This window comes from Rhinatrema bivittatum, chromosome 14 (assembly GCF_901001135.1).
Source record: "Rhinatrema bivittatum chromosome 14, aRhiBiv1.1, whole genome shotgun sequence".
Lineage (NCBI taxonomy): Eukaryota > Metazoa > Chordata > Amphibia > Gymnophiona > Rhinatrematidae > Rhinatrema > Rhinatrema bivittatum.
In genome coordinates this window covers 16512876-16536290 of record NC_042628.1, presented here as the reverse complement: position 1 = coordinate 16536290, position 23415 = coordinate 16512876, and the positions used below count along the sequence as shown (strand labels likewise).

Genomic DNA, 23415 nt, shown 5'->3' with positions numbered 1-23415 from the left:
GGGCTAGTGCTGCTTGAGTCCTTGGCATTAGGGCTGCTATGGTGTGCCTTGTGCTGAGGGGTTTTGTTTTTTTCCTAAGTTGTGCATTGTTTTAGCGCGGGAGTAGAGGTCATTTGTGTTGAGATTACTGCGATGACACCACAATCATAAGATCCTAGTTCTGCTATGCACCCCTTGTTCATGTGTTCAGCACATTTATTTATTTATTTAAAACATTTGATATACCGGCATTAGTTTTGAACATCATGTCGGTTTACAGTAAACAGATCAGGCATATGAGTATCAGCTGGCATTTGGGTCCTGGCAGTCAACATTAAGCCAATACCCTGTACATACATTATAAACCACATTTAATATAAAAGCCTAGAGATGAATGACCAGTCCACTAAAATTTACCCTGCCACGTTTCTCATCCCCACTGACTCTAAATATAAAATTAGAACCTTTTATAGAATGGGATCCTGCTTTTCTCTGAGGGCGCAAGAGCAATGCGCATAGAGAATGCTATGGCTGTGATGCTGGTTCAGGGGATTACACCTAACCTGGCTTTCTGTGGACATGATCTAATGCCACCACAGTATTTCTTAAGCACAAACATTTAAAAATACCTCTGCGAGTGGGCCATGAGCAGCAGAATAAGATATTCCTTAACAAGCTTCTCTTCACATGTCAAAATGTACTGTACATATTTTATTTAAATATGTAATAGTTACACACCACACCTGCTCTGTGTGCCTACACACAAACATTTGCTATTTAAAATGAAAATACTGATACTCTACAGCGTGGAGAGAAATTCTTCCTTCATACATTATTGTGCCATATAGTTAATGCTTTGTGTTACCTTCATTTGCACATACGGAGGTGAATTTTAAGCCTGACGCATGCACCAAGTGGACTTCAAAAGCAGTCTGGCTACACACATCTCCCACCACGTGCACATCTCCAAAGATTTCAGAAAGGGTCGAAGTATGGGCATGCCAAGGAATGAATCGGAGCTGTGCGCATAAATACTTACACATCCCAGCACACGCCGAGGGCCCCTGCTATGGTTGTCACGTGAGTTAAAAATTAAAGAAAACTAGGCCCATCTGTGGGGGGTTTAAGGGTCAGGGCTAATTGGAGGGGGGTGGAGGACCTCTCTCTTAACTGGCCAAAATGCTGACAAATTGATAAAATTGGGAATGGCATCAGCTCCTCCCCCTTTTAAAATCCCTCGATTTATGCACTAGAAGCGAGATTTGTGCACACCCACTTAAAACTCAGTACACGTGCGTACAGCCGATTTTTATAACATGCGCACAGGCCGACGTATGCATGCAAATATGCACCCCTTGTGCTAGTTTGAAAGTTAACATTTTGAGGAGTCTACAAAGATGTTTTCTGTAGCTTTATGCACAAAACAATGTCAATAATAAACAATGCAGACTACACTGAAACTTACTCTTATAATGCATTTAAATCTCGTCAGACACCATTATAAAGCATTTCGACTGAATTTATCACAATTGGAATCTTAAGAAAAAATTGTACCTGATATACACTAAAACATTTTAAAAATACACATTTCAAGTATTTTGTTACAGTTATTAAAATATACTTTAAGCAACTTTTCTGAAATCCGCTAGATGTTTGGAAGCGTCAGAGTGACATCACACAGTAGTATCATGCAGTGTTTGTGATGTCATGTCTGACATCAACATAGCCAGGGTAGAGCATCTGTATCCAGAGTGTGTGAGAGGTCATTTGTAACTCTTCCAAGCACAGCTGTTCTCCGATTTCTTGCAGTATTACAAAGCAGCTCATTAAAGACTTTTCTAAGGAATGATTTAATTGCATTAGTGAGTGTTACCACGTCTCATGTGTAATACTGAAACACTGCAAGGACACATGCTGGTATTTAAATGTCAAATTTGTAAAACGTTAATAGGATGTAAGCAAAGTATCACATATGTCCTACCGTAAGGTTATATTGTACAAATATAAGACTGAAGATTGAGGAGCAATGGAAAATAAGTGGCAGCAATGTGACCCAGAATTTAAATGAGTAGCCATGCAGCCTGAAGAAAAACATGGTTGACATAGAAGATATTCAGTGTCTGATCTGTGGCTGCGTATTGAAACGTTATTCAATGCAACAGCTTAAATCAGTAGGATTATCCAAGCAGGGTTTTCTGCAGATTACTCCCAAACTGCAGCTCCATAATCAGCCACGTAAATGTCTGAATCCAGCCCTGAGAAGATTTCAGCTAGAAGCTGGTAGTGGTAGTCAGTCAGTCACAGCCCCTCTAGGGCACCTACCAGGAGGGTGCACAGGACAGTAACCCGCTGTCCCCACTCAGGCATGCAACATATCGGCCAAGGAAGGAGTGTGCCACGTTAGGCACAAGGAAAATGAATACGCAGAATGTCCTCAATTCTGTACAAATCTGGAGCAATTTGGTGCTGCAAAGCTTTTCTTATATTGCATGCAAGAAATTTGCCTTGAGATGGGGTGACCTGCACACAACACTCGGGAATCATCGCACCCTTCATCTACCCAGAGGTATTATTTTCACAGTTTTATTCTCTATTCCTTTCTGAATTCCTAATGTGCTGTCTGGTTTTTGTTTTTTTTTGACGCGTTGTCTACGAGGACTGCGAGGTACTTTTCCTGGCTGAGGATTCTTAGTACAGAACCCAGCATTCTGCACTTCTAGTTTGGATTATTATTCCCTCTCGTTTTTACGCATCACTAAAATTTCATCTGCCATTTAGATGCCCTGGTTCCCCAGTCTTACAAGGGCCTTCGGCAGTTCCTCATGGTCTGATTGAAATGATCACACAATATTCAAAGTAGTTAAAACACTCTTACTTCTATTCCCCAAACCCAAAAAACCTGGTCAGGACCAGCAGCAGACTCCACCTTCCATTTTTTCCCCTCTGGAGAAAAGAAAGCAGTTTCAAAACAGATCCGAGTCTGTGGCATGACCTGACTCTCTGTTGCAATTTTTGTCTCCATCCATTATCAACGTAAACAGCTCTGATGGGTTTGTTTAATCAAACAAACAAACAATAATAATCTTGAGAGCACATTTGACCATCACCGACTGGTGTGGCAGCTGATGCTTATCGAATCCAGCAGCCTTCTGGAGGAAGTAAACCCCGTCCACCTTCTTATTAAGAGGAAGCACTGTGAGGGGGTAGTTCCCATATCCTTAGCAGCAGCTCTTCAAAGATCTCATCTACTGGGACCCCCACCATCTCCTTAGGAGGCTCCACAAACTGGAGGATCTCAAGCATTTTGTGCCTGGCATCTTCTTCCATTCATTTCTGAAACGGGATGGCTTCTGCCATTACCCTTACCAACCCTGTGAAGGTCAAATCCTCAGGCGGAGACTTACATTACTCCTCTGGTGGAGAAGAGTCTGATGGGAGACCCTCAGAGCTCTCCGAGAAGGACTATGAGGCATCATCCCCCAGGGATCCTCATCCTTACTGTAAGTTACAGGGGATAGGACCCTAGGTGCTCGGCCTTCATCCAGAGGGGTACAGGCACCAGTAAAACTGGATAGGGGGGACAACAGGCCTTTGTGTCTCTGCCAGCCCAGGTGGAGCTTTCTCCTCAGAGGAACCAGCAAGGACCACCATATCGGTAGGGGAGGTATTGGTGCACCAATGCAGTCCTGGAAATCAATGCCAGTTGGGTCTGGAATGCACCGATGAGCACATTAAGCTTCACCAGCAGTGGTACAAGGAAGAGCGACACTGGCTATGATGCCATCTGTGCCACAGGACTGAAGCCCTGCAGTGCCTGATCCACTGCCAGCTGGACTCGATGCTCCAGCTCCTCTTTAAACGTTGACAATACCATCACTGACTGGGAAGGAAGGGAGGGTGGCCAGATCTTCGGACCCATGAGGCAGATTGGTGACTGGCACCAGTGAAGACAGTCACTGACCCTCAGCCCCGATGGAGGACTGGCACTCCTTGCTGCAGGGTTGCTTTGGGGGGGGCATCATGGCATGAGCCGGTGCATCCCCATGCCTGGTACCGTGCAATGACAGGACCAGTGCCAATGCTTCTTCAGGCTTCCCTCGATGCTCAGCCTAGTCTTTTCCTGGTGCTGAGGCCAATGACAAGGAACCCAAAAAACTCTTGGCCTGGAGGAGATAGACGAAGGTTGGTCTGCAGCACCCCAATCTGCCAATGGCACTGACGTAACAGATGGTCCCGCCAATGTCGATGGCACAGCATCCATTGGTGTGGCTCCCAGCTCCACACATGCCGATGGCTCAGACTTCTTAGACCCAAAGAGCTGTTCCATCTTGTCAAGTCGAAGTAGATGTGCGTTCGGCATCATTTGGGCGCACGAGCGGCAACACCGGACATGAAGCGATACCCCCCAGGCAGAGGCACATAATCTCATGAGGACATGCCCCAGTGCCCAAGGACATGGTCCTTGGGCACTGGGGCATTGCCAAAAAGCAGACGTGGCCATGTTGGGATGAAACAAAGGGGCCCAAAAATCAAAACCAATGGTGGCAGGTGGCAATGGCCGGCAGCCAATCGCCGAAAACCCTGATTAGGAACAGTACGGGAGGCACCGAGAGGGACCTGGCGATGGAATAATGAGAAAAAACCCGAGAAGAGAGGAAAGTTTTCCAAAAGGCTTACAGCTCCGCAGAGAAAGATTGGAGAGGGACCCCATGTGGACCTGTGGTATAGGGTATGCTTGGCATACCTAATCAAATTGACATCCCCCTCCCATCTGCCAATCATGAAAATTAATATGCAAGCGTCCCCCCCCCTCCCCAAAAGTTCACATCCTGAAAGAAGGGAGAGTCCAGCGGAGAGGACACAGGCTTGCATCTTCCTGCTGAAGTGACCTGCGTTGCTATTAGTGAATGGTCTCAGAGCAATGTCAGACACCGAGATGACAGGCCTATATTTTCTAAAAGTATTACTATGCAGAAAGCAGATGTGGGGGAGGTTAGCCCTCTCCCACAGCACATTTACGCCTTAGGAGTAGATACAAGTATCAGGGAAAATAGAAAGAGAGGGGGAAATCGAGCCATTCTGGCCCCGATACATTTTTTTCTTTCTTTGCTGGGATCAGGGAGCTGCTGGCCCACCAATCTTTTTCATTTCCTGCCTTACCTTAACCGGCCATATACTTAATATGGCCAGAGAGGTTAAGCGTTAGCTTGGTAAACTTTACAGTTCACAGATCTCTACAGGAGGACCTAAATCAACATCCTCTTAAAGCCCAAGTATTTAACAATGGGAAGCAGCTTATCCACTACATCGGAAAAGGAGGGGCCAGAAGGACTTCCTACATCGGGGGTGAAACGCCCTGGCTAATACTGGGCCATAAATCCTAGAGTATCTCAAGGAATATTAGAGCAAATCATTCCCCAGAGCAAGAATAAATACATGTACAAGTCTGCAAAAATATTCACCTATTCAGAAAGTTAACGGTTTCCTTAATGCATCCGTTCTAGTTTGCTAACCTGCTCTTGCGAGTTTACAATATCTGCTTCTACGAGAACTCAGATTACAATAGCCACCGAGCAGTGCATTCTATTAATATGCTGAATAACAAATTCAATGTCATGCGTCCAGGAGGCCCAGACTGCATTAACGTACAGCTCAACAGGATGCCTTTAGAAACAAAAATGCATTGAGTTTGGTTCACATCTGCTTTAAGACGGCAGCCCATGCTACTACAGTGCAATTTTTTCAGAATTACAGTGGCTGAGAGCAAGCATGGGCCCAGCGCTAGCAGGTCACTGCATTCCCATCGAAGTCCCCATCCTCAGCGATGACCAAGGTGCTTTTAAACGGAGGCCTTTTCCCTGCATCTTCTCCGCCGTCAGGACCCGAGGAGTGGCCTGGCTGCTCATCGGAGGCCTTTTGTAATGCCAGCTTAGCTGGTACAGTTGCATTGCCTCTAACTGTAATATGCTCCCATCCTCCCTATAGAAAGTCCCATAGGAAGGGAGAATTAAAAAGGAGGCAGATTTCTTAAACACTATCAGTAATAAAAACAACATAACCTCAGTTACTGTGATTCTGCCAGAGTTTAAATCCCTAACGCTCCCCTGAAGACCAGGAGCCGGCCCAGTTGGCTTATACTCTGCAATAAAATCAATCCTCTCGCAATCAAATGAAACAGGTTTACAGACAAGAACAAGGACCTGCCAATCTGCCACATTTAGATTTCGGGCAAAGGGATGCAGGTCCAGTTCTTTTGCCCCAGGATTTGATTTCTTGCAGCTTCTCACAGGGAAAAACAATTTCCACAGTAAAAGCGTCAATAAAACACTGTGGCACTGATAACTTTGAAAAATCAGGGAACAGTCCCACAGCGCTTTCTGCCTCCATGGAGTTTTTTTTTTTTTAAGTGGAGTTTTTTTTTTTCTCCTCTTCCTTTAGTTGCTGGATATTAAATTCTTGCATGCGCAAGAATTGGAAGAGGAGACTCTCTCCAGCTGGGGCCGGGGTCGGCGTAGCCGTGACAGGGTAGGGGGTGGCATCCACCCTAGCAGCCAGAAGGCTACTTTGGCTTCAGCACTGGTCCCGCGGACTCGAAAGCCGCCCTTCAAAGGCGTCCTAATTTGGAGAAAATGGCCAGAGCCCGGCCTCTCTCTCTCCCCCCTCCCCCACCACCACCACACCCCACTCCGATCGCGTCACTCACAGACTGCTCTCTCCCCCCACCTTGCTTGCATCTCATAGCCCCCTCCACATGGTTAGTGCCACATTAATCAAATTTTACCCCAATTCCGTAGTCCCACGAGCGGCCCCTGGGTTCTTGCGCCTGGACTCCCGTTCGGTGACAGACAGTTCCACAACTGAGACTGAGGCTACCCTGGACTTTGTCGGCTATTACCCAGACCTAAGAGAGAACACAGGCGTCACAGCCACGTTCAAGGCATGGAAAGAGAAACCGCCGTGTTACGCAATGCACTGTGACCGTAACAAAATGTCAGACACGGCTCTAGAATCTGTGCGGCTCCAGGATTGCTTTTTACCTTCGCTGCGTGCAAAGCCCGGTGCCTGCGCCTCTAGCTGTCCAGGGCTGTGACTGGTAAGGCAGGAAAATTCAGGCGCTGTCTGAAATCCCCCTCCCCTCTTACCCACACAAATTAATACGTGGACTCTGATCTCCTGAACCAACCCCCCCCCCCCCCCACCCTGAAGGCAGCAGCCCAGCACCCCCTGGCCCTGCTGGTGCCACATCAAACTTAAGGCCGAGTGATTCACGGGTTCAGCACGCGCCACTCATTCGGAGGCGGGAGAGGCAGCTGATGGGAGGGGCTCTTCCTGCCAGATTAAGGGGGAGGGTAGACTACTGCTTGGAGACAAGGAATGGGGGTGGGGGTGCAATTGAGGGCCTGGAGGTTCATAGGCCTCCTAAGGCCACGTTTGTTTTCCCGTGGCGGAGGTGAGAAGAGGTTGCCCCTGCCAATCAGTCCCTGCGCATCCATCGGGCTGCTTAAGGGTGGGAAAACCCGACATGCCGAATGCAGTCAGGGTAACTCTGCTGAGCTCTGCATCTAAATAGTCGGGCACATCAAAACCGGCAGTTATAAAGCGGTTTCAGCACAGCTTAATATACAGAGCCCTCTTGGAAAAAAAAACAAACAAAAAAACCCAAAAACAAAACAAACACACAAATCAACCACAGGAAAATGAAATAAGAGTGAGAATTTCGATTTAAAGTTGCTTTTTTTCTGTCATAATTTGCCATTTTAGATTTGGCCTCCTGCAGACCGCCCGCAACGAAACAACGAGCCTGCCCTGTGCCTAACGAGTCGTTTCATTCAACCGGCCAACTGGGAACTTGCAGCTCCCAATATTCTCCCTGCATTAGGTCCTTAATGAATAGCAATCAAAGCGACAATCACAGTAAAAATCATCAAAAACTTTTATGCTCAGATGTGGTTTGCACTGACCTGGTCGAGTGGCCCTACAGACACTTTACGGATGTTATTTGAGACGTGCTCCCAACTGGATCCCTGGGGATAACTCGGGGTAATTCCTTGGCGAAACCATAAGTTACCTGTGGAAAGGAGCAGCATTTAGCACGCGATAAGAGAGGGTTACTCGTACATTGCCAGCCAGCGTTTCCAGTGCCTCCCTGCAGTCTGAACGTGGCAAGGAGCTGTGGGAGCGGACAGGGATCGACCCCCAACGAGCTGCACGCTCTGTCCAGCGTACAAGAAGGGGCAATCCACACAGCTCGTGCCTACTGGCTACCAAGAAAGAAAAACCTCCATGAAGGGGTAGTGAGGACTTAAATGAAAAACAAAAAACAAAAAAACACAAATCAAAAACACATTTGTATATCCATTGGGAGATTTTTTTGGGTAGGTTCAGATCTTCCTCTTGTTGGCGATATTGTGGGGTGTCATAAGTGGTGGGAATGTAAAATTATCCAGCATTTTTGGAACCTGCTCCTGGGAGTGATACTTCTCTGTCCCTCGTGTTTCGCTTACTAAGGTGTACCGGGTCACCTTGAATTTGCCTTCCCAAAGCTGCTGCCACAACCTGGTTCACACCATCGCCTACTTTTTTTGGAGGACTCCCGGAAAGGGCGCGCTGCAGAGACTGCTTCCATCGTGACGCTCATCTTCCAGCTTAAGGGGGGGATCTGAAAATGTCTGCCCCTGTCCGGGGGGAGATGCTGGACTTAGCGTGTTAATAATATGAAATAAATGCCACCTGGGGATGGTTCTAAGAGTTGGTGCTGTCGATTAACGTCTTGATTTTATTTAGAATTGCAAGTCCAAGTTGAAAGGCAAAGTAATCTGTTTTTGCTTGGCTTTGGGGGTCTCTGCAAACAGGAGTGCAGTTCCCAAAGATTGCACAAAGGTAAACACATTTTTCGTGTGTCAAACAGTGTTTTTAACCCTCCCCCCCCATATGCAGATTCACAGTGTGCAAGGTTTCACCTACTGAGAATTGTCAGCAGGATCAGGGTGGGAGAAGCAGGTGTAAAGTGCGCTGAGTACTAACGCACTCGCTTCCCCATGCCGGCTCGCATTTTTAAAGACTATGAACTTGCTATTCAAGGAGTACAATCTACCCATGGCCTGCAAGCTCCGTGGGCTGTTTAAAAATTGCTCCCTAAAGAGTTACAATAAATAAATACAATTTTGGAGGAATTCTCCACTTTCTCTACATCTGATCTCAGACCCTGTTTCTGTCAACAGAACAAAAAACCACCTGCTCCGGTGGACTTGCGTAAATTTATTTTCTTAACACGCTTTGTAAGGTGACGCTCATCCGTCTGGGTTTTTGAAAATTTAGCTCTCACGTTTGCGTTAACGAGCAGCTTCTTACCATTCTCATCCACAGCGAAGACAGAGGTTTGTCCGACAGATATTTGTTTTAGTTTCTGCTTTTGAGGGGAGGGAACGTGGTACCAGCAGTCACCTAGAACGACAACGAATGCTTAATTGATAAACTGGGAGGAACATTAACATAAGCCAGCACCTATTCCAGAACCCGTCGCGACGGAGCTTCCAGTACCGTACAGCTGTGCTGTTATATGGAGGACGTGTCTGGCGTGCGAGGCAGGAGGAGCGCATGTGATGTCTTAGTTCAAACCTTACTCTCCCACCGACTCTCCGTGAGCTTGGCAAAGTCATCAGCTTACCCAGCTACAAGTTGGGTACTCGTGGTGGTGGCGGTGGCAGAGTAGCGCTGCTGCTATTACCCCTACTGTTGTGTTCCCTTCACCACGGATCAGGCACCACAACTGATAAGGCAGACTTGCCACCTCATGCTGCAAAACTTTTCAATTGCAGAGTGCACTGAGATCCAGTTTAGAATGAAAGCTGCTAAATAAACATTAATTACTACCATTATGTAACACAGTGTCCATCTATCTTCTACAATATTACTTAACGTGCACCTAGCCAGCTTTCAGACTTTTTTTTTTTTTGCCTTATCGGTGTTTTCCATTAAGCCTGTTTACTTTCAGCGTGTACCTTCTCACCTTCCTACAGAATCCTGATGGAAGGTCACCTCTGACAGAAGGCAGCTATTTACACACTGTGCTGCTGTGCCCACCGCGTCTTGATCACAAATAAATGCGATCGAGCCCACAGGACACACGAGGGCATTCAGACAGATAGCTGTTCTTCGCATTTTCCAATTGCGCTGAACCTAGAGGTGAACCCTCCCATTCTGTCTATAGAATATCAAAAGATGTGATGCAAAAAAATTGTTTCATCTCTTGGATTGTGTTTTTAACGTAGACACCATTTCCAGTCATTCCGCACTTACCCGCTGGCTGCTGTGGAGATACCGAGCCACGGTAGAAGGCAGAGCCGTCTCTAGCAATGGCCCACACCTGCAGATCTGCGCCCACGGACACTGAAATGAATGGCTGGTCTGTGCCGACATGAAGCCAGGATGAGCCCTAATAAGAAATTATACATCGGAAAGTTTGCTTTAGCCAGATAGCCCTCCGTTGACATAAGAACATAAGAAATGCCATGCCGGGTCAGACCAAGGTCCAATGAGTCCAGCAATTCTGTCTCAGACGGTGGTAAGCCCAGGTCACAAGTACTCAGCCGATCCCAAAAAGAAGAACACATTTCTGGTTACTCATTCAAACAGATAGCAATGGCTTCCTCTAGTCTACCTGGCTAATAATGTTTATGGACATTTCCTCCAGGAATTTGTCCAAACCTCTATTAAATCCCCACTATGCTACTCGCCTTGACCATGACCTCTGGCAACAGATTCCACAACTTGCTTATGTGCAGAGTTAAAAAGTAATACCTACAATTTGTTTTAAATCTGTTAGATTCATGGACTGTCCCCTCGTTTTAATATTATTTGAAAGGGTAAATAACTGTCTTTTATTTACCCGTTCCACCCCAGTTCTATCATGTCCCCTCTCAGCTGTCTCTTTTCCTAGCTCCGCCCCCTTTATCATTTTTATTCCCTTCCTAGTCAACATTTATAGTCCCACGATATCTATCTTGGGATGGGGTGACCAGACCTGCACACAGTACTCAAGGGGCAGTCGTTCTGTGTATCCATACAGAGGCATTACGGTATTTTCTGTTTTAGTCTCCGTTCCTAACATTTTATTTGCTTTTTTTGAGCAGTGCCACAAAACTGAGTGGAGGAGTTCAACATATTCTCCACAAGGACCCTAAAGGTCCTTTTCCAGTGTGGTGACTCCCAATAGGGAACCCAGCATTGTGTTCCTGTAGTTGGATTATTTTTCCCCTGTGTGCATCACTTTGCATTTTTCTGCATTAAATTTCATCTGCCATTCAGATGCCTAGTCCCGCAGTCTCACAAGGTCCTTCTGCAGTTCCTTGCAATCTGCTGCTGATTTGGAACTTTGAATCATTTTATATTATCTGCAGATTTGATCACCTCATTCACTGTTCCCTTTTCTAGATCATTTATGAGTAGGTTAAACAGTACTGATCCCTGCTGCACTCCATTAATGACCTTTGGAAAACTGCCCATTCAGTCCTAACCCTCTGTTTCTGGCCTTTTTACCAATCCACAATAGAGCACCACCCTCCGATCCCATGACTTTGAAATTGTCTGAGCAGTCTCTAATACCACTATCCACTGGTCCACTTTTCTCTATGTGTTTATTTAAACTTTCAAAATAAACCTAATACATTTGTAAGACAAGAATTCCCTTAGATTCAACCATATTATCTCTTTCCCATTAAGCCATCTCTATCTATATGGCCAGTAATCTCGTTTTTAAGATTAGCTTTTGAAATCTGCTATGAATCAATAAGGAATAGCAGCTTGGGATCTATTTAATGTTCGGGTGCATGCCAGGTACTTGGGACTTGGCCACTGTTGGACCCAGGTTGCTTGGTCTGATCCAGTATGGCATACCTTATGTTATCATCTCATTTTACATTTTCAGAGCATGTTTGCTGGTGGGAGGCAGGGTTATGGAATTTACAGTCAATTTTACGTTTTAATCTTTTTATTAAATATTCACAAAGTCATGACAAACTGAAAAAAGCCAGAAGGTGGGTTTACTCTGCACCCCTTCAGGCCTGAAAATCAGTTATACAGTTAACAGCTTTTTCCTCCACAATGTACATTACAGTGAATTTTAAGAGTGAAAAGAAACATCTATGACCATCATTTAAAAGACGGAAATTTCTGCTCGATAGCAGAAAATCAAGCTGGTCTTATCCAGACCTCGTCTTAAGTTATAATCATTGGTCATACAAATGGTTTTTTGAAGAATTTTTCAATATGCAATTTTTTTGGGGAAAAAAAAAAAATACAAAGAACTCGACTTGAAAACTCCTCTTGTTCTTATAGGAGAGCCACCCGACACTGCCAGCACTGTGTCAGTGTTTCGGTTTCATAGCACGGTAGTGCGACTATCTTATTTATCATCTCACAGTAGTGTTTCACTCGTAGAGACGTTGGACGAAAACCGGCTTGAGAAGTCTGCGAGGGCCGGTGTGGAGGTTAAGCTTTTAACCTGCCAGCTGAGCTGCGTCGCTCACTGAAATGACAGCGTCGCTGACTGGAAAAAGCCGTGACGGTCACGCAAGGTTTCTTTCGTAACCGCGTGTCTAGGAAGAGCAGGTGAATTCTGAATTACGCTATCGTTTGATTATTCACCCTTCTGTTTTTTTTTTATTTCCACAAGTACGAACAAGATAAAAAAAAAAAAGCAGGTCTTATATATGGCAAGGCCGGCTGGCCCATTGGGACTGTGGCTTGCATCCATTTCTGGACCTGGCTCCTGTTCCCTTGGGAGCGACGGGGGGAGGGAATGCCAGGCATCGTTTAGCCGCGACGCCTACTGGTCAAGCTCCGGCGCGCGCACTCGCCGTGGCCTTCGGCTCCCGTCACCGTGACGGTCGGGGGGGGTGGTGTGAAAGCAGAGGAAGAACGCACAACGGATAAAGAGACGAGCACAAAGAAAAGCCTTACCGCAGGAGTCTGTTTCGTCACATCAAGTCTGCAGAGGACATCACCCTTGCTGCTGATTGCCCAGAGCGCGAGCGAGGAGTCGCAGTTCTCAGCAGCGCTAGGAGTTAGAGAGACGTCCCGCAGGGATATAGGAGGAACCTCCAGCCATGGCCCGCTGGTAACAATCTTACATTTTCTGCAGAGAAATTCACACAGAGCCCCTAAAACTTCAAGCACCAGCAAAAGAATTTGTACAAAAAAAAAAAAAGCAAGAGAGAGACCCCTTGGTTTGTCTCAATATTAGTGTTTAACGGTTTTGAAAGCCCTTCTCCCTTTGCAGCTCTCTGGGTCTAGGTACAGCAGGGCGCAGCTGCGCTGGCACTCGTCAGAGCCCCATCACATGTAGAATGAATGAGCCTGAACAGCTAGGAGAATGCAGCCTTAGAAAATGGACTCCATAATTAAAAAGCTGGTTAGGCTGAAAGAAGACCAGGAGCCCATCCAGTCCAAATTTCTGGCCTGTTATACAGAGGGAGGGTCATTTTCAAAATGTGCTGCTTTACCCTGGACCTTTTTTCGTGTGTGGGTAAAGTTATGCTTGTGGTACCACTGCCTGCACTGAGAAGGGGGTGTTCCCAGGGGGGCGGGGCTAGGGAGGGGGGGGTTGCACTTCCCTGCACGCTTTTCGGAAATCCAAAAGACATAGGCGTGATTTTTCTTGGAAAATCTAGCTGTGGAGCTCAGCGAGTGCAAAATGTGCGCATGTCGTTTCAAAATCCACAGACGCCAAGTCCATGGGTAAAAAGTACCCGCAGGCTCTGTGCTTTTCACCTGGGTAAATAAATGCCCGCCCTTTCCTCAGATGCAAAGACCCATAGGGACTGAGGCGCATACTTTCACTCCCAGGGAAACTGAACGGACTCGAGGTGCCATTCAGTCGGGGGGGGGGGGGGGGGGGGGGGGGGGAGGAGGGAGGTGACCGCTCTGCGGTTTTTTTTGCGTTTTCAAAACCACCTGCGTTGTTTTTCAGGGAAACCGCATCTGCAGAGAAAGCGGGCGCAAGGCTCCGCCGGGTCAGTGCCCCTGGCAATTTTCAAAGGGAAGCACGTGTGCAACCTTCCCTTCCAGCACCCGCACAATCAGCAGCTACCGCGCAGGGGGCAATAATCATTCCTCGGGGACCTTTTTTTTTTTTTTTTCTCCCCACACCCAAGGGGTTTCCACCAACAAATCGGAGCAAAAAAGTCCATGCAGGCTTCTGCTTTGGATTACCGACCACAGTGAAAAAAAATGTTATCTGCAGACTGTGCCCACTTTCCCTGGGTGTCATTTTTCCCATAGAGGATTAGAAACTGGCGAATCAAACCCACACGCGTGGTTCCTCTCCCCCACCTCTGCCCTCCACAGGTAACAGCAAGAGCGCTGCAGAACAGTGCATGCACCTCTCCCCCCCCCCCCCCCTTTCCCCAGACGGGCCGGGCAGCACTCAAGGGCCCCACTTCTGATCTGAGGAAAGCGCTGTGAATACGGAGCCTGGCAACGCGCTGAACAGACAGAACCCAGGATTACCTCCAAACAGCGGGAGCACCCGGCACTTTCTTCCGTGAGGTTTTGGGGGGTTCACTCATTATCCAAAGCAAATGACATATCTTTACAGTACAACCGCCAGGAAGGGTGAAACAGAAAAACGGATTTTGATGAAAAAAAAGCTACCACCACTACCACAGCTCTACCAGACGCATGTGATGCTGTACAGACACACAAACAGCCCTGGGGCTAGCAGCTCTCCCCTTTAATACTACGTTTCAGGAATATGCCACAGGGAAACGGCTTAAAGAATTTTAAAAATATACACAAAGAACTTTAAGGTATCATTTTTTATTAAAATACTCTGTCACGATATCTGCTTCCAAAACGCTATAGATTTTAATTTATATTGCGCCTAAGGGTATCTATCCTACCTTGCCCAGCGTCTTCTCCTTACAAAGTCTTTCATGGTTTTATGTCCGTGGTAGGATCTGAAACACACATATTTAGGTCTTTCTGATATAAATTATCAATATGTACAATCCAGCGCTGTTCTAGCATTGCATTTACTTGCCTGTATTCCTTCCCAAGCTGGTTTATCTTCTCCTTACCAGGCTGCCTCTTCTATCATTGTGCCGGCCCACCCTGTACTTTACGATTTGCATACAATGAAGGCCAATGCCTGCAAACAGATCTCGTGCCCGATGGGTTGTGGCCACGGAGGCCAGAGGTCGTGGATCCCCTACTGTAGAGCATTCCTCAAGCTTCACTAGACCCCCCTCATGTTTTCCCACACACCCATCTGCAACAGGCAAACCTTTCCCCCAATAGCCCTTCTGCAAAATTATTTATGAAAATGCTGGACATGTTAAGTGTTTTCCTCTCCTGGCTATTTTCCCAGCATCTCTAGATATTGTCTTCCTCTTTCTGTGATCTTTTGTCATTTTTTTCCCCTAACCTTTTCGACCTCTTCTTTAGAAAGCCGCATTTTTTCTCTTACCTTTATATTTGCTTTCCTAACAAAAATGCTTGTTGCCCTTGCAATATCTCCTTTTAGTTTTGCCCACTGCTTAACCCAACCAGGTAATGATTCTTTGAGGACTCCATCTTAAAGTTAGTTTTCTTGATATTAAGCAGTAAAGTGAGGCAGAAAGCGGATTAGTAAACCACAGGCTATCTGAAAGTTTTACATTTCGCAGTGACTTTTAGCCCTAACTGTACTTTTCCTTTATAGTTAATGGAACTATAATCGGCCTACGTTTCATATATCTGGGATTAATCACGTGCATTCTACTGAGGGGGAGATCTGCGCTATCAATTCCAAAATTCCATTACTCACGCAGGAAAATCGGCTGCATACTGCCACCCTTCTCGGTCAGCTCCACCAGGAGCGTTAAAATCTATGCACCAGTCTGAAACCTGGAATCAAAATACACGGGTCTACTAGCAACACAACATAAATGCATAATTCAAAGAAAGGCATGGTGGACAGCTTTCTGCCCAGCTGTAAATACATCCTCACAGGTTTCCTTTACTTCATCTTTTCACTGCTAGTGTTCGGCCACAAGTTTTCTTAATGATAACTTAAAATAATATCATCTCTAGAATTATTGAGTACCCAGCAAGTGTCACTTACCACCAGAAGGTGAAAATATTCAGTCTTCCAATGGTAAAACATTGGTGGGGCAAATGTTTGAGTTTAACTGCCTGCCTCGTACTCCAGTCGATGAACGACATGCCACATAATCTATACACTCTAAATAATCTATACACTCTAAATAATCTATACACTCTAAAATCACCCTCACATAAGTGCCAAGCTAAGAATCTTACATATAAAACAAAAACAAAATAATAAATCAGCAACATGAATTAAACAAACAAAACCCCCCCAAAAACCAAGACCTTTAGGGGGTAATTTTCTGAACAACTCATGTACAGAATCCAGTTTTATAGGTGTAAGTGACTGCCTGAAGACACCCCGGCAGCCAGATCAGGCGCATAGGACGCGCATAACCCCGCACGGCTAATTTTATGCGACTTAGCGGTAGGAGTTCCAGGGTGGAGCTGGGGCAGGGAACAGACTTACGCGTATACTTTTGTATTATCAAATATAAGCCCATAAGTTTACCCACAGAGTGCACGCACTGCTCGGGGCAGGTGTAAACCTTCTCTGTTCCTGGCCAACTGCACAGATTTTCAAAGGGAATTTATGTAAATAAGTACATGTGGACTTTACCTCTGCATGGGCTGGTTGAAAATTGCCCTCTCTATCAACCTCTAGCAGCATTCAGTTCCCCTATGTTACGGAGATTCTCCAAAAAAGTAAACTAAGAATAGACCAGCTGAAACAAATGTACTTTCTAGATACAATTCTTTTGGTTAGAAAGCTGAGCTAAATCCCTTAGTGTAAACAGTGTTCATGACTCATCTTGGCATCTTTATGCCAGCATTGTTCTAGATGGCAATTTTCTTGTTTTAATGCTCTCAACTCACTACTGAACCATAGGGCAGAATAAGCGTTAGCAATTTTGTATGATTTCTCGGATGCAAGCGCCTCATATACCTAGGATAAAGACATATTCTAGTTTCCAATTTGGTCATCCAAGGACCTTGGGCTATTCCAGGATCTTGATCATTCAAGGTCAAATCACTAACGCATCAATGCTATCTTAAAAAAAACCAAAAACAAATATATATATATATATATATATATATATATATATATATATATATATATATATATATATATATATATATATATATATATTGATTTTCTTCCTAAATTTAAACAATGAGAATTAGTGGACCCATCAATAAAAAATGATATACCCTTCAAGCTAAGAGTGGTAATAAAATGATCTGACCACAAACAAGAGTAAATTGCTAGTCCTCCAAGTATATACAGATTTCACAGTTTAAAAGGGTAAAAATCTCACCAAGTCTAACATGGTCAGCATCATGTGTGGCCTTAGATATGGCTGTCTGAAATTTAATTAACAAAGAGCAGAAAGCAAAACCCAAGCCCTGCCAACCACTGGAAAGTCTGCATGTACATGAAGTTCTCCAAGAACAAGGATCAGGAGAAGACCACGTATCCTCCAGTAAAACAGGTAGGCAACACACCGTACACATTACCAGTTTTTTTGCCTTCCCAAACTTAAGGACAAACGCAAGGCCCTTAATTCCTTGAATATTGCACTCAGCTCACCAGTTTCCAGAGATAGGAACTGTTTAAACGTGGTTAAAACGTTCCGGTTCAGGGTTTTGGGATTAAGAGAGAGTTAATTTTCAATATACCCTAACTTACCCAGGACCACTGCGGAGACGGAGGCTTCGTGTTGGCTTTTGTGCATTCTTGTAAGCCAGACGCATCACTCCACATGTACCTGTCTGTGGGCAGGCCCCTAAGAGGTGACGTGTACAGTCAGGACCAAGATGAAAACCTTAGTGAAAGCCAATAACTCACTCGCTACCAGCAGGTCACACAAACTGTGCACTAAATTAAATGAATTAATCTTCCAAATAACAGTTACAGATAAATGATACAGTAAACGCTAAAAGAAAATTGCTATACTGTACTGGAGTGGAGTAGTTGTCCAGTAGTTAAGAGCAGTGGGTGAAATCAGAGAAGCCAGGGTTCAAATTGCACACAGGTTTCTTGTGACCTTGGGTAAACGTAGTACCTCAATTACTAGGGCATTTTCCAATAGACACAGAATGGGAGTAAATCAGGCCCTCAGACAGCAAGTCCTCTGGGGACAGTGAAATATCTACGGGACCTGAATGTAACATGTCTGGAGCTACCAACGAAAAGGCGAGGGATAAATCTAAAATAAAATTGTCCTTAGTTCAGGGAAGATTTGCTCCCATGTTATGTTTATGACAACTTCTTGTAAAACTAAAAAAACATAAACCTTGCCATGTTCTAGCGATAAATCTATTGCAGTCTCTAAGCAGGTACAAATGCACAAACTGGGTGGGCCCAAGTATACTGTTCTGCCGACATCAGCTGTCTCTCTGTCTTACTGACCCAAGTCAAACAACTTATGAACAGTACTCAAACATGTTGGATTATCTCAATAAACAAGCTGTCACCTGAAACTTGTTTTCTGTTACTTCTAACAGATAAAGATCCATATTCAAAAGATTTAGGTGCGTAAAAAATGTTTTTTTTCCCCACACATAAATAAAAATATCCCCCCTTTGGCTGGGTTATTGTGTACAGATAAAGTTACCCAGAGAAAAAGGGAGTGGGGGCCTGGAGGCGTGGCGAGAGCAGGCCAACATAGTCAGCCGGACAGCGCCCTATTGAGCGCTCTCCAGCTAAATCACTCATTACAAATAAGCTGAGTTTGTAAGATACCAAAAGTTTGATTTAATTATGGAAGGCATTTGGTGTCTCCCCTCAGAGAACAGCCCCTTAGATTTGCCTTAGGAACGGCCCTGGCATCGTTCCGAATTCTTTTATCAGTTAAGCTTTCAGCGATATTACTATTGTATATGCAGAACAGAATGGCGCATTATACGTTGGATTTCACAGGTAAAAAGAAAACAATTCAAGAGGTTTATACACTGTATGTCACCTTCCACTCACCTGCTACTATACCCTGTGACTGGATTCCACCGTTGATTTTCATAGATATAAACGCACTTCACATCTGTCTGCGAGTAAATATTGTCCACGCTACTGGCTAAGCCTGCAGGAAACAAGTCACTATGATTTGCAACATGGACAAAGCACATAGTTTAACCGTGGAACAAAGCTATAACAGTTCAGAAATATCCTATCAAATCACAAATCATAAAACAAACATCTGGGTCTCAAGGCAGACTACCATAAATGTAAATGAACCCAGGCAATAACAGAACAGCTTACAGTCAAATAACAGCGTATTGTGTGGGGAACGGCAGGAGCATTAGAGCTGCTCCTTTGTCTATGATTAGGTGCATGTCGCTCTCTGCTGGACTGAAGGCCACCAGGCCAATGCTTCTCTCAGGTTCACTTCTTCTTACACTGCTGCTGTAGCACAGATAGCGCACATCATTACAAGGACGCGTCCTATCTCAGCAACCCAATTCCACCAACAGTGTTGCTCCAGTGACAGAATTAAATATTAGGCAGAGCTCTTCTCCACAGACAAAGGAAACAGTTCAGGTTTCCGCAGTACTGGATTGTGGTGTGAGAGAAGAAAAAAAAAAAAGGCATTAAATTATCCAAATTTTCCTAATAAGCTTATAAGTGTGTCCAGTATTATTCTGCAGATTGACTGCTGCTGTTTTGTTCAACAGAAGACCTGTGGCTCCTCTATTCTAATAAAAAGGAATCACCTGTTGTAGAACAAAATGGTTTCATCCTATGCCAGTCTTTACTCATCCCCGAAACATATGACTGGGGTTACCACAATGCTCCATTTTCTCTCAGTTACTTTTTAGTTTGTTCTTATCACCATTACCTGGGCTGATTCAGGGCTTGGGTTACAGTTATATGTACGCTGAGGACATTCAGATTCAGTACCTGCCATGGAGAATTTCTCATCCTCCGGCAGCTTGTTGTCCTTGGACTCGCCCAGAACTTTCATCAATTGCCCCAGGTCTTCGCTGAAGAGCAACTCTCCCTTAGAAGGGAGATTACGAAGTTGCGATCTGGACCATGCATCCGCCTATCGATTTTGTAACCACTAAAGCGCCCTCGCTGCTACCACAGATGCCGCATTTCTGGCCGATGTCCAGACCAAGCCATAAAGCACATCTGCCATATAGGCCCACCCCCGTCCGCCAGCCATGCTGCCTGACTGGAGTCCCCAGAAGCAGGCCCCTTCTGCACCCAATGCAAACAGGCCCTCTGCATCAGGCTGGCACAACACCGAAACTTCAACTGGATCCCCAATTATCGGTCCTGCAGCAGACCATGCCACTGGAATAGGGGTCTTTCTAGTAATCCACCTTAGGAAGCTTCCGGAACTCCAAGGTCTCTTCCGTTAGCCATTGCTCTGCTGACCTGCAAGCCAGACCCTGGAATATCCCATTCCCGGTTTGCGAGCTTCTTCACTTTCTTGGGCAAAAGGAAATGCTTTTGGTGATCCAGTACCAACCACATCCACTCCCTCATTATCCGAATCTTCCTGGGTAACCTTTGATACCCAGCTCCCCCAAAACCTGGGGAATGAGGGGGTCTTAAATCCTCGTTCCAAAAACAGCCGTCCCCCTTCTGTCACTGGTGCTTCATCTGGGTTGACCCCCATCCTTAAATGCCCCTGGGTCATTAGCCGGGCTGCCTGCTGCGAGGTCATCTTCCAGATTATCCGTCTGATCATCTCTAACCACAAACGGGTCATCTGGATCTTGACCAAATGTGTCATTGTCCTCTCCATCCTCTCTCTCTCTCCCCTGAGAGAGATGCCAATCCAAGATGACAAAATAGGCACCCCGGAACCACTGGCGACATCTGGCAAGCAGCGCAACTCTTCCCCCACACGATAGGAGCCCCGCAGCTACCCTGTTCGCAATGGCGTTTGTTTTTTTTTTTAAAAGGAGCCACAGTCAATGAAAGGAAAAGTTAAAGCAAATATGTTTCTATGGCTGGCCACCAAAGAGGGGGAGCCAGGACCCCTGGGATGATGCGGGCCAGAGCAGTCCAGAGATCACCAACCCCCCCTCTCCCTCCCCCGACTCCACCTGAGGGATGGTCCACGAAGGTACCTAACACCTTAGGGAGCTCCAGATTGTGTCTCAAAAAAAAAAAAAAAGTTTAAACTACTCTAACCAGACTGCAGGTTTTTGCACCTCTACCACCTGCTGGAGACAGAGAAATATTGAGGGGCTGCAGGTGGCACTCTGGGTTATGTAGCAGTGCCTCAAAGGTTTGTTGTTCTCTGCCTCCATCTGCTGGTAGGGAAGCACAAACCCACTTGTCAGGACTGATCTGGGGTATGAACAGGAATGATTACTGTAATTTGTTGTGCCTGGGCATTACAGAAGCCAATACGAAACGAATTCAACTTCTGCAAAATATTGCAGCAAGAGTGGTGTATGGAGCACCTACGTTTGATCATGTTTCCTCTCTGCTCCAAGAACTCCACTGGTTACCACATTGCTGTCATACTCTATTTAAACATTTTATGTCTGACATTTAAGGTACTTACTGGGGTAAACCTGATTATCCTTTTAAATCTTCTTATGCTGTATAAGCCATCTAGAGTGTTATAATCATCACAGAAAGCTTCTGAGACTATCATCCCCTAAAGAAATACTACCTGAAGGGACCAGAGATTGTACCTTTCGATATCAAGTTCCTTTAATCTGGAAAACAATACCTTTAATTTACCATTTGGAAAAGGACTATATGAAATTTAGGAAAATGATCAAAACTCATGGACACTAACTTTATGGCTTAAATAATACTGATTTGTGACAGTTCATTTTATATATTAGTTTAATTTACCTATTTACCTTTGATTTTATTCCACAGTTTATTATTATATGTTTACTTTTATTTTTGATTTTGTACTTTGTAATTTTCTCTCTCTATCTATATATAAAATTGTTAGCATTTTTGTAAACTATTTTGAAATGTATTAATTGGAAATTGGCCCACCAAACTAAACTTTACCATTTACTGTTACCACAGTCTTTTGCTGCAAGAGCATCTGTGTCTGGTCTCCCGTTTCCTTTTTGCATTTTTACATTCCTTTTCTATTTCCAGGGATAAGTCCCCCCAGTGATCTTCATGTTGCAATCAAACATGTTCTAACCTTTCTTACCTTGAATGAAGCCGCCTCCATATCCACCAGTGTAGATCCAGGCAGTGTGATCGTACCCTATGCCCCACACTACTCCTTGGCTGCTGCATTCCACCACTCGCAGGTGTCCGCCTATCTGACGCCAAAACCTACACAGGATGAGCACACACTCCGAAATGTTAGGTTTTAATTCAACTTTCACCAGTTCACAGCTCAAGTAAAAAAACAAAAAAAACAAACCAGGAAGTACATCATCGTATTTCTCCATGTGTATTTTTTTTTATAGCATGTACCCTGTTTTTGTGGTAATGTAAAGTTATTTACAAAAGCAATGCACTCCTCCAAAAAGAAAAAAAAAACAAACTACAATTTTGTATATATATAGGGAGAGTAATTTTGTAACACTGCAGGTAATTTGCGCAGCAGCTACAGACATAAGATTCACCAATTTTCAAAATAAACTTATGCGCTCAAGTTGGCTTTGAAAATTATCTGAAATTATTTTTAACTTTTATAAACAGACATTCCTGTATAAAATACAAATCACGGGGGACGGTGACGTCACGAGCCCGAATGGCAGCTTGATCCCACAGCTCCAGTTCGCCTAAAGCTATTAGCGAGGAGAATCGCCCAACATCTGCCCCTGTAACCCAAGAAAACATCTCACCAGTCGTCTCAGAGGGTTCTCGACATGATGGCTAAGCGAAAAGGCACGGATTTACGGCAGTTTTCGTATACGAAGGGCACAGATGACGCGGCCCTGCCTGCCGAGAAAACTGCGATCGAGCCGCCATCGCCGGACCCCGAGGAGGGAGAGGATTCCGGGGCCGAGCAAATAACTCCAGGCTCTACGATGCCCACGCGGGATGAATTCCGACAGTGGTTTCAAGACCTGAGACGAGATATGAAAAATAATAAAAGGGAGATGTTAGACAAGATGGCGGAAATGCGGGAAGACATGGCGGACATCGGGCGCCGGGTCGCCGAGTGCGACTGCCGCTTAGATGCTCAAGAAGTGCGACTGGATAAAATGCAAGAACAGGAGGAGAGTATTAAACAGGACCAGACCGAAATTTCAGCAAAACTGGAAGATCTGGAGAACCGGACCCGCCGGTGTAATTTGCGTTTCCGTGGCGTTCCAGAGACAGCACAGTACACTGATTGCGGTGAGGTGGTCCGCTCCCTGGGTAACTTTTTCCTATCGCAGGAGGACTCCTCGGCAGCTCCA

At 45.2% G+C, this 23415-nt stretch overlaps 1 protein-coding gene across 3 annotated transcripts in view; it reads right to left on the bottom strand.

The window, feature by feature from the left end:
- Positions 1-193: 193 nt before the first annotated feature.
- Positions 194-23415, bottom strand: part of TECPR1 (tectonin beta-propeller repeat containing 1) — a 57311-nt gene continuing 34089 nt past the window's right edge. For 2 of the 3 annotated variants that reach the window (XM_029577233.1, XM_029577235.1), the window contains 11 exons: positions 22209-22336; positions 19043-19145; positions 17756-17852; positions 15785-15864; positions 14880-14936; positions 12940-13114; positions 10279-10414; positions 9331-9423; positions 7941-8047; positions 6761-6880; positions 194-5958 (listed from right to left, as the gene is read on the bottom strand). In XM_029577233.1, coding sequence (XP_029433093.1) covers positions 5761-5958; positions 6761-6880; positions 7941-8047; positions 9331-9423; positions 10279-10414; positions 12940-13114; positions 14880-14936; positions 15785-15864; positions 17756-17852; positions 19043-19145; positions 22209-22336 — 1294 coding nt within the window. In that variant the 3' untranslated portion in view covers positions 194-5760. The remainder of the gene's footprint in view (positions 5959-6760; positions 6881-7940; positions 8048-9330; positions 9424-10278; positions 10415-12939; positions 13115-14879; positions 14937-15784; positions 15865-17755; positions 17853-19042; positions 19146-22208; positions 22337-23415) is intronic. The other variant, XM_029577234.1, reaches the window with a different exon arrangement.